This window comes from Camelus bactrianus, chromosome 32 (assembly GCF_048773025.1).
Source record: "Camelus bactrianus isolate YW-2024 breed Bactrian camel chromosome 32, ASM4877302v1, whole genome shotgun sequence".
NCBI lineage: Eukaryota > Metazoa > Chordata > Mammalia > Artiodactyla > Camelidae > Camelus > Camelus bactrianus.
The window spans coordinates 915,537-928,637 of NC_133570.1; the positions used below are offsets into that span (position 1 = coordinate 915,537).

General features: G+C 53.4%; 1 protein-coding gene across 4 annotated transcripts in view; it reads right to left on the reverse strand.

Annotated features, from left to right (window-relative positions):
* Nucleotides 1-13,101, reverse strand: part of SFSWAP (splicing factor SWAP) — a 66,625-nt gene that overhangs the window by 30,460 nt on the left and 23,064 nt on the right. For 3 of the 4 annotated variants that reach the window (XM_074356222.1, XM_074356225.1, XM_074356224.1), the window contains exons 8-11: nucleotides 7,153-7,396; nucleotides 6,029-6,160; nucleotides 5,382-5,475; nucleotides 4,415-4,586 (exon numbers count right to left, since the gene is read on the reverse strand). In XM_074356222.1, coding sequence (XP_074212323.1) covers nucleotides 4,415-4,586; nucleotides 5,382-5,475; nucleotides 6,029-6,160; nucleotides 7,153-7,396 — 642 coding nt within the window. The remainder of the gene's footprint in view (nucleotides 1-4,414; nucleotides 4,587-5,381; nucleotides 5,476-6,028; nucleotides 6,161-7,152; nucleotides 7,397-13,101) is intronic. The other variant, XM_074356223.1, reaches the window with a different exon arrangement.

The following is a 13,101-nucleotide window of genomic DNA, read 5'->3' on the forward strand; positions in this document are numbered from 1 at the left end:
AAGTTTTACCGCTTTTACTTTCCAAAGTAATATATATTCTCTGTGGGATACTTTAAGAGCAGGGGTGGACAAAATAAAAGGCCAACAGCAGTTCAGACCTGGGGAAAAAGCCGTCTGAACATAAGCAGCGGATGGTTCCCAGGGCTGAGTATGTGCGTGCGTGCTTAAACGCGCAGGAAGTGCAGCCTCACACACTTAGTAAGCAACGGCACAGAGACGCGTTTCCACGTCAGCATCGACCGTTTAAAAAACGGCAGTATTGTTTCTCAGCAGGGGCACGTCGATTTACTTCAGTCTCCCATGACTGTCCTCCATTTTTCACCTTTGACAGCTCACAAGCCTTGTCGCCACACCCTGGTGAGCGGGGTGTCTGTGGGGGGAGGGCAGCCACAGTGAGAGTTGGGGACTGCCTCCTCCTGACGACGCGTCGCGCCGGGGACAACGTGGGTGTCCGGCTGCCCCACACCCTCTCCGTTACTGTCTAACTTTCCCAGGGCAGAGGCACAGGAGAGAGCGCTGCTAATGAGCACATACTTTAAATGCTTCCTCACTGACCGCCTGTTTTTCTTCTTTGTGAACCATCTTTTCATGTCCTTTGCTTTTCTACAGCAATGACTGTCTTTTCTTACTGATTTGTGAGAGTTCTTTCCATAGCAAGGATTTCAACATTTTTTAAGTTTGTTTTTTTTTTTTAGTTTAGTTTTTCTTTCTTTCTTTCATTTTCTTGGCAGGGGGAGGTAATTAGGCTTATTTACTTATTTTAATGGAGAAACCGGGGACTGAACGCAGGACCTCGTGTACGCTACGCACGCGCTCTACCACCTGAACTATACCCTCCCCCCAAGGATTTCAGCATTTCATCTTGTCATGTGAGCGACCACCACCATTCTGGTATTTGTCTCACAACTTTGCACAGGCCCAGCTCCCAACAGACCCAGTCGTCTTCCTTTATCATTTATGACTTTGATTCTTAAAAAGTCCTTTCCAACTCTAAACTAGAACAACGCTACTTTATTTCCTTCCACTTTTATGGCTTTATTTTTCACATTTAAGCACCTAATCTGCCTGGAACCACTATCATTGTCAGATGTGGTCATAAATTATCTGGAACCACTATCATTGTCAGATGTGGTAATACAGTATCTTTCAAATCGGAAAGCCTGTTTTCCAACATCAATTTCTGTCACACCACAGAGGCTTTGCCACACAAACGTCAGGAGGTGCCGGCGCTTCCTCAGTGCCTGTCCGTAAATACGGTGAAGTGCCACGGGAGGCTTTCTGGGGGGACTGCTGGGACGAACCCCACCTGCGCATACCTGCTGTCACTGCCACTTCTGGCTGGCTTCAGCCTGAGGTGTGCCATCGCGATTTCTCGGGGACTGTGGGCTACGGACTGCCAAGCCGTGTGGGGCGAGCGGACGGGGGCTTGAGGGCTTCCTAACTTCCCTTCCCGGTGCTCTGGGGCAGCGTCCCCATGCAGGCTTTTCTCTTCCGGAGGGAGGTGCCCTGACCTGGCTCTGTCCCAGCCTGCGTGGTTTAGAGGAGTTTCGTCGACAGGTGCTTTCTCTCATGGCTATGGACGGGGTGTTTGTCTTCTTGAGACAACTTTAGCAATTTATTTTCTTGGACAATTTCTTCAGTTATTTTCAAATTTATTTGGATTCAGTTACACACCTTACTCTTGTGTATTTAAAACATACCTGTGCTTTTTCTCTCCCTCATTATGTTGTGCATCTCCGTTTGCTTTTTTCCCCTGCATTAAACTGACATAACAACTGTAAGTTTTACGGGTCTTCTATCATCTTCTCACTGATTTCTGCTTTGGTTTTTATTAACTGTCCTTTCCTGCCTCCTTATGTGCACTTTATAGTTTCTTCCTAGGTTCCTGAGTTGAAGGACTGTTTTATTTTTTCTTTACCAACAGAAGCATATAGGGCTACAGGTTTCTCTTTTAAGTTTTCACTGCATTTGATAACTTTTTGATAAGAAACATTCTCATTGTCCTCCCTATCTCTGACTAATTACTTCCGAGTGCTGACACGTCGGTAAGGGTATGTCTACTCCAGCATTCAGAACACTGTTCATTCAAAAGTTCAGACGCACCTTGACCGCTGGCTTTAATGCTGCAGATGCGAGTCCGAGGTGCCAGCTGCTTCCTCGCCCCCGTGGAGGACAACCTGCCTGTTTTCCTGTCTGGACGCTTCCTCTTCCACCTCTATCCTTTCCCTTGGGAGATTTGAGGAAAGCTGCAAACTTGTCTTCTCACCCAGTGTGAATCCTAGTGCTTTCATTATATTGTAGGCTTTGGCAACCTGTTACTGAACAATCTTTCCCAGATGTCAGCTTATCGGGTTGCACTAGTTTTATAGTTAATTCTGAGAGAATACAAATCAGAGGCTAGAAAGGCCTCCCATGACTCGGTCACCGCTCCCCGTCCCTTTGCGGTCCTGCCTCGCTGCAGGTGCCGTGACCTGTTTTCTCATCCCAACAGGGAGGGGCAGGCCTGTGTTTTCCAGAGTTGAGGGCGGGGTGGGTTCTAGCTCTCAGGTACCTCAGGCTCAGGGAGCAGGAAGGGGGCCCTAAGTGCTATGTCATCCGCCAAGTCACCGGACAACCGTGGGAGTGAGGACAGAGCTCACTGCGGCCCCTGGCACCCAGGCCACCCCTGCTGGGGCCTCGGATGCTCCTGGTGGCTCTCTCTGCTGCCCGCCCCCTGCTTTGGCTGACACTGGGCTCTCCCGAGGGTCACTACCACTGAGCCCCCAAATGTCCTTCTCTTCCCTATGAATTCCAGGGTGGCTGGCCCGCCCTCCTGAAACATGACCACTACCTTCTCCTGTTTCTGGAGCAATAACCGTTCTCAGTCTTTGCTTTATTATAATCTTCCGCTTATTTTGGCGAGCGTCTGCAGGTGGCTGGGGAGGGTGAGAGAGGAAGAGTGCGCGCTCAGGGAGCGTCCTGGGCTGAGAGGCTAGGAGACACTTCTGTGGGGGGAGCTGTCGATCTCATTTCACTTACCCAGGAACTGTTACCTTCTCGTGGTATTTAAAGAATCATAATGCTTGACTATTGACCAGCATGTCCAGATTTAAACTAAAGGCAGAGAACAGTACTTTCTCCTTAGCGATTATAACAGCAACATTTTAAAGCTTCTCTTTACAATTAGTCATACCTGTGACTGAAGATCATTAAGACGTGCCCTCACTCTGTGTGACTGAAGAAACGAAGAGCGACTGCGAATGGAGCAAGTAAGGGCAGGCCCGTGGTGCGGGAGCTCTCCCTGCGGAGAGCTGCAGCCCCAGCACTCAGGCAAACTCAAAGGTACGTTTAAGCTTTCCTCAGTCACTGAATTTTCCCAGCCACTCACCCGGGTCACTCTGGTCACTCTCGATCACCAGCCTATCACAGAAGGCATCCCGCTGCAAAGAAAATGCCTCCTGCCACCCCAGCCCTTCCCGCTCCATTCGGCACCCCCTCTGCTCCCTGCACCCCCACAATGCTCCCTACCCTCCTCACAGTGCTCCCTACCCACCTCACGCAGTCCTGTTTCCCACCATCAGCTCCACCCACAACCTCCCAGTGACTTCTCTGCCGCAACCTCTTCACAAACTCCCAAACTGGAGACGTGATTTCTTCTGCTCCGACCTGTAAGGTGTGCAGCTGCCCCTGGGGAAGGCCCTGCGCCCGCTGTGGGGGCAGAGCAGAGGCCCACACACCGGCGGGGAACGACACGCTTGCCTGGACCACTTCTCACCTCTGAACACCTGCTCTGCCTCTGGGAGCCCCGCTCCGCGCTCCGCCCCGGCCTGATGCCCTCTCCCGGCACAGCCTCCCTCCCTCCCTCTGGCCCTGCCTCCCCGCAGGTGGGGCTCCACTGCAGAGTTCTCTGCCACGAGCCATGCCCGCTTTTCATTTCCCTGTTTATCTACATGTGCTCTTTTCGAGCACATTTGTCCCGGCAGAGACCACTCCTCCTTAGGCATTCCTCCACACGAGGCACCAGGATGGAGCGAGCGGAGCCCTGCCCAGCAGAGATCCTCTAGGGACTTGCCTTCACAACCCAAGAAAACGAACTCCGCTGGTGCAACAGTTTGCACAGAGTTTCAGAAGACTGAGTGGGCACCAAACGTTATTTGAAATATTCTAAACATTCCCGTTAAATCACTGCAACAGGCTGTTACATAAACGTGCACCTAAGACAAGCCTGTATCCAGACGACTCTCAGCTGGACCCCAGGAAAGCCCTCCGCCATAAGCAAGCTCTGCTGGAGCAACGTAACGGGGCGCCAGTTCCCTCCCGAGCCGCAGTCAACGGCAGCGGACCGTCAGTGGTCCAGGCTCCTCCTTGCTAACATCAAGTGACGTCTCCAAGGCCAAGGTCAAGACTGGGCCTCCCGGCGGCGAGGACAGCGTACCTTTCACCAGCTTCCCGTCTGGGACGGCTTTGCTGGGTGGCGCCTCCTTCTTCCCCGAGGAGCTGCCCCTTCCCACGTCAGCCGCGTCTTCGGACACGGTGCCCTCCCCGGCGGTGTCACTTGGCGTGTCAGGAGCAGACTCTGCAGGAGCCTCCTCAGGTGTGGATGCGGCCTGCGGAGGGGAAACGTGACCGTGAACGGCTCCACAGGACAGACACGGGGTGTCAGAAAGGACACGAGGATGTGGGGCATCGCCTGCATAACTGTAAGGAACACGTCTTCAGCCCAGATGGACTATTCCTGACACAGCAGCGTTAAAGGAGGGCGGGAGGGGGGACCACCCCTCTTACACCGTCTTGGGAACCAGCGCTCGCTGGTCACCGAGGCTACATCCAGGCACCAGTCGTGCCCGGTGCCCACTGCTGAGGCCGCGCTCTTCAGCGTGAGCAATCAGAGACACGAGGTGCAGAGATCACTGACAGGCAAACCTATGTCGTCTCTCCACCAAAGCAGGTTTCTGGAAAACATGAGGTGTCCAGCTGAGGAGGGCAGGGAAGAGGAAGGAAAGGCGACAACGGTGGGGACAACTGCTCCCGACAGGTGCACAGGAACCAGGCGTGGGCACACGCGCTGGGGAGTCCCGAGGGAGCCGCCGGCAGCCCCCGCACGTGCTGGTGCCCCTGGGTCCACGTCTCGTGCGCTAGGCGCACATCAACCCGACAGCAGTACAGGGCACGGCTTCCAGCAAACACGGTCAAAAATAAGCCGACCAAACATCAAAGGCTCGAAGAAACAGGGATGTTTTGCTTAGAACGTGCTGGACAAATGATCATCAATGACTATGAACATGGGTCAAAGATTTCAGCAGACCTAAGGCGAGAGGCGAGAGAAGTCAAATCCAGCACATGCGAGACACACTGCACCTGAAAGCATGTGTGAGGCCAAGGCAGCCCCAGGCTTCACGCACCTGTGCGCTGTCGCCCCCTTCCTTCTGGAGGAAGAACTGCTTCTTAAACTCGTAGTAGGCATTGTACTGGTGCCAGGGCTGCAGGAACTCAAACCTAGGAGCAGAAGGGGGACAGGCGCTCAACAAGGCACGCTCGCTGCGACAGCAGCCCACCCAGCCCCAACTGACCGGCCTGCTTGAGCCCCGGGCTCCCAACGCCCCAGAGGCTGAGCCGAGTGGCCTCGGCCCCCAACAGACCCGGAGACGGGCCGGCACTGGAGGGCCTGTCCGCGGTCACGCAGACCACGCTGCAACCACAAGCCCTGTTTTCAGTTTACCACCAGAGGCACGGAACACTATCTGCTTAAACAAAACAAACTGCAGTGTGTGTCTAAATTTTCACAGTGGATTCTTGAAAAGCATGAATTCCAGCCTTTTATTTTAGGTAGCTTCAGTATTTTTAAAAGACAAAGCAAAACAAACTAAACAAAAATCCAGAGAATAATTTAAAAAGCCACTACCCCAACTTTAAGTAATTAAACAAGATATATTTATGTAAATAAGAAGAAAAAGATTAAAAAATAAATACATTTAACGCAGCTAGATTCACAAAGAAGCTGACCTAAACCCGACACCACCTATCCAGCCCACAGAGCCCCGCACCGCACCTCTGATCGTTCTTGGCACGAACGCTGGTCTCGAACTTGAGGCCGTTCCGGGCCACGTACTCTGCCAGCTTGTCGATCACAGGCTGAATGTCGGGGGGTGGAGGGATGATGGCGGCCACCGGAGCCAGTGTGCTGCAGAGAAGAGCTCGGTCACATCCACAGCCCGGGCCCTCCTCCAGATCGCCGCGGGTGGGAGGGTCCACACGACTGCTGGAGGGGCTCCCCTGGCTCAGGCCCCCCAACAGGTAAGTTACACACAGACAGGGAGGCCTTCTGCCCGCGGTGACTTGTACGACAGGAAACCCATCAGTCAATCTTTTCAACAGGGGCCGAGACACCATTGCCAAAGATGAAAACAGGGTTGTTACTAATGACACCACAGGTCATAAAAATAGGTTCATTTTCTCCCTCCTCAAATCTCCCTCCAACTGCTAATTCTTAGAAGCAACCAAGAAGTCAAGTGTGGAGTTTTGCTATATTAACAACAGAAAACAAAAAACGCAGGCTAGCATGACTCATCACTCTTCATGTTTGACTTTCTTAGCACGATCAGAAAGTGGGTCATTTCTGCAGAAACACCAAAGTGTCCATCAAATTTCCAGAGCACCGCTTTTCAGCCTGAGACACTCCAGTGCCTCTTAGAAAGTGCCTGCTCCCTCCAGACCTCGGCGCCCCACTCCACGCCGCCCGTGACAGCTGCTGGGGCTCCGGTCCCAGCCTCGCTGGCTCTGTTACTCAGCGGTTCGCTGGACTGCAGGCCAGATCCCCATTTGCCAACAGCTTGTGAGAGATTCGCTTGCACCAGCTTTGTGAAATCCTGAATTTTTTGCAAAAAATCTGGCTTCACTTCCCACTGACTTGCCTAGTATGGCCCAACTGAGCTGTCAGCCCATGAGAGGCAGGGTTAAGGGGGCCGGCGTGGGACGCCACGTAGGAGCTTCTAAGCGGTGAGACCTCACCGCTGTGCGTGTCTATGACAGTTTCCGTTGCGCTGCTGACCCTGCACCCTGGGGATCTAGGTAATGAATACTCAGACAACGGAGCCCCTCCACGAAACCCCGATGTAAAGGAGCGCGGACCGAGAGCACAGGCGCGCCGCGGGACCCGCAGAAGCCAGAGCCTACCTTGTGGCGATGGCGGTGGAGGTCCCCGCGCTGCTGGTCTCCGCCGCGGCCGGGGGAGGCGGGGGCGTGGTCCCTGGAGGGGGCGGGGCGGCGGCGGCGGCGGCCCCGGGGGCGGAGCCGGGCGCGGCCCCCGCCGGCAGGGAGCCGTAGTAGGCGGCCACGTCCACGCCGGGCGGGGGCGGGGCCAGGCAGTAGGAGCCGTCGGGCAGCATGTAGTAGCTGTAGTACACGGCCGCCACCGCTGCTGGGGGAGACACGTTCGGCGTGAGCCAAGAGTCCCCGGCGCAGCGGGAGGGGCACCTTCCCCAGTGCCACGTCCCCCTCGCCCGTTGCCAACCACACTGCCCTCTTTATTTTTCTGATCCTAGAAAGGCCACCCACGTGACAGGTAATGGAGAAGAACCAGGTAGTGTCCGGACACACCCAGGGACAAGGGAAAGTGAGCAGGCACGGGACATTCAAAGCAGCCAAACGTGGGCCTGCCTAGACAAACGGCCGCTTTCGCCAAGCGCAGAACGTGCAGCTGAGGACACAGTCCCCAGTCCGCAGCGCCAGCGCCCCTCCTGTGTGGCCCGGGGGCCGACCCGTGCTGGGGACCACACACCCTTTGCTGGTTTCCCTGTTTGGCCCCAACTCTCTGTTCTCTAAGCGCCTCACTCTTCTCATATAAACACCCGTGGTGGAAGCCCTACCCCAGGACACGGACGGACTGCGGTTTACCTAAGCAGTCCTGATGGACGCTGAGATCGCCCCGGGGCCTTGTTCTCATAAACAGGGAAGGATATTATCCTCCTCTATACTTTGGACACATAAACAAATATCTAGAGGATAGAGCCCATTTTTTAAAACAATTAATAGTTCTGTAAGTTTATTTTTTTTGGGGGGTGGGGAATATTCAAAACCAGAAAAATTGGAGATGATTCAATGATCTATTTAAGGACTTAAATTTCTAACCTTGTTGTAGATAAGCAACTGGTTCTGACTACACGGAGGTTTAATTTCTTCTTTATTGGAGGATGGTGGAAAGACTGTTCTAATAGAAGAATTCGATTTTGGTCTTCCACTAGGCTACTTTAAAACAAAAACATTTACCAACAGCGAAAGCTTTACACTGCCTATGGCCTGCAGCAATGCGTGCTGAGCGGGGGAGACATCTGCGGTACAGCGACTTGCAAGCCCCTTACTAGCAGCTCGATCGCAGCCCTCCCATCTCAGGCTGGAACCGCTGCATAACTTATATGTGCCCGGCACATCCGCAGCTGTTAACGACTTACTTTTTATTGATTATACAAGTCTGAACTCCCAGGCTGTGACGTTCCAGCCCTGCGCGGCGCACCAGCCGTGTTACACATTAACACAAACGCTACAGTTTCAAACTAAGATGTGTGGCCTCAAAGCCCTCTCACTGAGATCTTCAGCACAGAAACATTCGAATGACATCTCTGAAGGGGGCGGGCAGAGTGCAAATACAAGCTTTTCCCAACCAACCAAATGAGGCATTTGAATACGGACGGAGGCTTCCAGGCTTCCGTGAGATACAACATCACCCTTGAAAGGACAGAATCACCATCCCCACTCTTCCTCTGCAGACATCAAGCTACTGGGCTCCTCCTCCTCACCCTCCCCAGGCAGGGCCACTGCAGGGGGAGGAGGAAGTGAGGTGGCATCAGTGAGGCCACAGTGAACTCCCCCCAGAGAACCCGCACTTCCTGCAAAGACCCTCCCCAGGGCAGCCCCAGGTCTCTGGGAGAGGGAACAGCAAGTCCTGCTACCACCCAAAGGGTCACATCTCATGGAGAGGACAGACACTGTGTCCTGTCCTGGACAACCAGCCTCTTGCCTAAAAACACCCCAAACGCATTAGAAAATCGAAGCCACAACCAACGAGACATGTGAATTAAAAAACAAAAACAGTTTACAATTGAGTTTCAAGTAACAGTATGTGCTATGCAATGGCAATTTAATGCATTCTTCACGTAACAGAGGTGAATGAACTATTTTCAAAACCGAGCATCCTTCCTGCGCAGTACGAAAACGCAGACTGACCAGCAGTCTACACGACTGTCCTGTGCCATTCGTCAAGTGAAATCAAAACAAAGGGCTGAAAACAGCCCTGTCAGCAAAACAGCAGGTTAACTTAACTCAGGAACGCACCCATTATAAGTATTTTAAAATGTTTGCTAAAATATAAGGAAAATTAAAAAATGCATAGCCGAGCTCACAAAGAGAAAGGTTCTGTTTCCAGGTATGAAGACCAAACAAAACTCCAACCAACACCTACAGGCATCTCCGAGCCCCGAGCCGTGTCTCACCCCAGACAGGATTCACACGCTGGGAACGGGGCACCGGCTGCACACCCTGGGGGCCCCTCGGGACCGCGCCAGGGGGTCTTGCAGAGGAGCGACTCGAAGGAGAACCCTAAAGAAGACGCACTGCGGTGCCCTCTCTCCTCTCTTCCCACGCACCCTTGAGTCCTTTCCAACAAATTCTAGTCACACGGAGCCAAGGTGAAGAGGAATGTGGAAATCCACGTGTACCCCCGAATCACCCTGATGGCAGCGAGACCACCGCTAGAGAGCGGGGAAGGCGGACGCTCCACCGCACGGCGCGTGCCGGCGGTGGGCGAGGAGCTCCCTGTTCCTCCCCGGCTCTCACTTCGTGCCTGGGACGTCGCACATGAGAAGATCTTAGGGAGTCCTTCCTGGACTTTCTCTCGTGGACACTGAGGCCCATTCCTGACCCTGGCACCTCCATGCGGTGTCTTTTCCTGCCGTGAAGCCCCTTCTAAAGCTCACCTCTGAAAAACAGCAAACGCTGGCAAGGGTGTGGAGAAGAGGGAACCCTCGTACCCTATCGGTGGGAATGCAAACTGGTGCAGCCATTGTGGAAAACAGTATGGAGATCTTTCAAAAAACTAAAGGAACTACCAAATGACACAGCAATTCCACTCCTGGGTATTTATCCGAAGAAAATGAAAACACCAATTTGAAAAGACACATGCACCCCAATGTTCACAGCAGCACTATTTTACCAAGATATGGAAGCAACTTCAGTGTCCATCGACAGATGACTGGATAAAGAAGTGGTGTATTTATACAATGGAATACTACTCAGCCATAAAAAGAACAAAATACTGCCATTTGCAGCCACATGGATGGACCGAGAGATTGTCAACTCAACTCTATTTCAATTAAAAAAAAAGTTTTTACTTCCAGTACCATCTCCCACCGCAGGCCGGCTCAGGGGCCGCTGCTCTGCCCTCCTGGGGGCTGTGCACACACCCCCGGGGCAGTTCCCTGCCATCAGGGCTGTTGGCACAGCTACTGCCCTGAGGGCGAAGCATCTTAAAAGCAGCAACGGCAGCTTCACAGCTCTTGTGTACGGCGGGCACTAGGCCAGCATTTAATGAGCAAAGCCAGCCGATGGCAAGGCCCCCGTGCCCTCTAACCACCCTCATGCCGAGACACCCCCAAGAACAAGAAGCTAGGTGCACAGACATCACCCCATCACGGACGCTCTCTGGAGACACACACTTGTCGCAGCAGCGGGGCCACACAGCCCTCAAAACCCTTCAAAGTGACCAGCAACCAGAGCACACATGTCCAGCCCCAACGCAGAAATTCTCAAGAACACTAAGCTCCGAGAACCCCTGGAGTGACGGAGGCCAGGCGAGGCCAGGCCAGGCCAGGCCGCGGCCTCGATCCTGGGCCTCGGCACCACGTCCGAGACACGGCAGGGTGCGCGGGGTTCCGGGGCGCCTGCCGCTCCCCACTGTGCTTCCACGACCTGACGCACGCCCCCGCCCCGGTCTGTCGTTGTTCTCAGGATTTCACGCTGAATTTTCCAGGAGGGGTTGGGTTTCACCCCAAGTTAAATGCCGCGTGATTTAATGAACACCACGAGTAGCGGAAGTGCCTACTGCAAATGAAGCCCAGGGAGGAACCTCACGGGGACCTGCACTCCCTAAGGGCAGTACAGCTGGGCGGAGACGCCAAGCCTCTTCGCTTCGGGGCGGGAGGCACGTCCTGGCGCGTGCTCCGATCCTGCGCGTGCTCAGAGACGTGCAGAGGCTCGCCATGCGAGGCCAGACGAGCCTGCCTAATCACCTCCCAAAGCCCTTCTGCTCAACCGGCTTCTTGCTAAACTCAGGGCCAATTTACTGATATTTCTATGTGATCTTAATCTCATATAAATTTAACTCTCAGAACAGAACATGAGCACGGAAAGGGTCCTCGGAGGGCTGGTGAGCAATCCCTTCTTTCAGTTCCGGGAAGACAAACATGTGTCTGTACTAAAAATGAAAATAGCTTTACTGAGTTGTGCAGCGAAAAGTAAGTATATTCTTAAAAAACTGATTGATTTTATTCACACGAGCACCGTGTCAGCAGCGGAGTGAACCCGAGAGCCCGCTGCTCTCTGGGGCCCAGGCCCGGCCCCTCCCCGGGAGGCCAATGCTCTCCACCACCTGCATCCCCGGACTTTTCTAATAAGTTCAACGGCCTTAAATCCTTTTTAGGACCCATGATCCCAGAACTGCTACCTTGCGGGGCTGGCCGGGTGCTGCCTCTTCCGTCCTTGGCTGGCAGACCAACGTCAGAATGAGTTACATTCAGGGTAATTTCACTGTCTAATGTAAAATCCCACAGTTCTACTCCTTTGCTGAAAATAGAGCTTAGTAAAGTTTTTATTAGTGTCCAAAGACTCAGGCCCCTGAACCTGGTACTCATTTCACAGGCCTTTCGGACAAGCCTCCTTGCCTTGAGAATTTCCCCCTGCCTGCCCTGAGAGTTGTGCTCTCCTCACTCACACCGAAGACCCTTCCCTCAGGAGACGTCAGTCCCAGGAGCTTACACATCAGGCACGAAGAACACAGCTCAGTGGTGAGCACTGATCACTGAACTCTGCATCTTCAAGGCTGAGCAAAGTGCCCGCTAAGCCCAGGGCTATTTTAAACCTCGTGGTGCTTGAGAAGTAGGAGAGAACTCAAAGCTGAAACCTCTCTCTCTCTCTGCCCCTTTCCTTAAGATTCCCTTACCCCTCAATTGTCTCTCGATCTCCTTTCTCAAGGTTTCTGGCTTTACCAGATAATTTTCAAGAATTCCTAAAAGACCCCTCCTGGCCATGGTTTGTTTTAGGCGGGGTACTCAACTATCAGCGCCCTCTCACTTGCAATCTTGTATCGAAAGGAAAAAACACAGCCCAACCAAAACTCCTTAAAATGCTACACCCACAGCTCTTAGGCAAAAATATGATTGCCCGCCCCACCCCGCAAATACTCTGAAGCATTTATATTTGGATCACCACACCCTGTGTCTAAGTATTTTCAGATGGAGACTAAGCCTCGGGACCATCCGCACGTGCCGCAGCCAAGAGGTGCCGCAGCCAAGAGCGAGGGCTGGTGGCTGCCAAGGGGCTGGAAGGTGGGAGCTTCCCACGCGGCTCACCGCGCCCATCCTGTTTGTTTAGTCCTCTGCCACCTCCCGACAGCTCAGTGTTTCAGGAAGAAAAGTCCCCGGCACAAGTGGACTTGTTTTGCCATCACCAAGCGGGAAGAGGGAAATCCAAGTGACTTCTGCAGCCACGCAAGACGGTGACACGTGTGAAGCGGGAAAGCCCCCCAAACAAATCAGCTTTAGACGCACGGACGTGTGACCCTGCAACCTAAAGGCCAGTGTTTAAAAGTGACCGCTCTTTTTTGCAAATGAAGCTTACTTCTCGAAAAGCCTTGTCTCTAACCATTACTTAAAGTCTTCAGCAGTGACCCCTAAAAGCAAAAAGTTTTGAATTTTTAATACTGTATCGAGTTTCTGGAGGCAGGTTAGTAAAAAAAACAGGTCCAGGAGAGCCCGGGTGAGAAAGAGATGGCCCAGGCTTGAGGCCGGGACCTCGAGGAGGGGCGAAGCCACAGGGGCGTGGGGAGGCCTGGGAGCGGTCGCGGGCGGGGGCTCT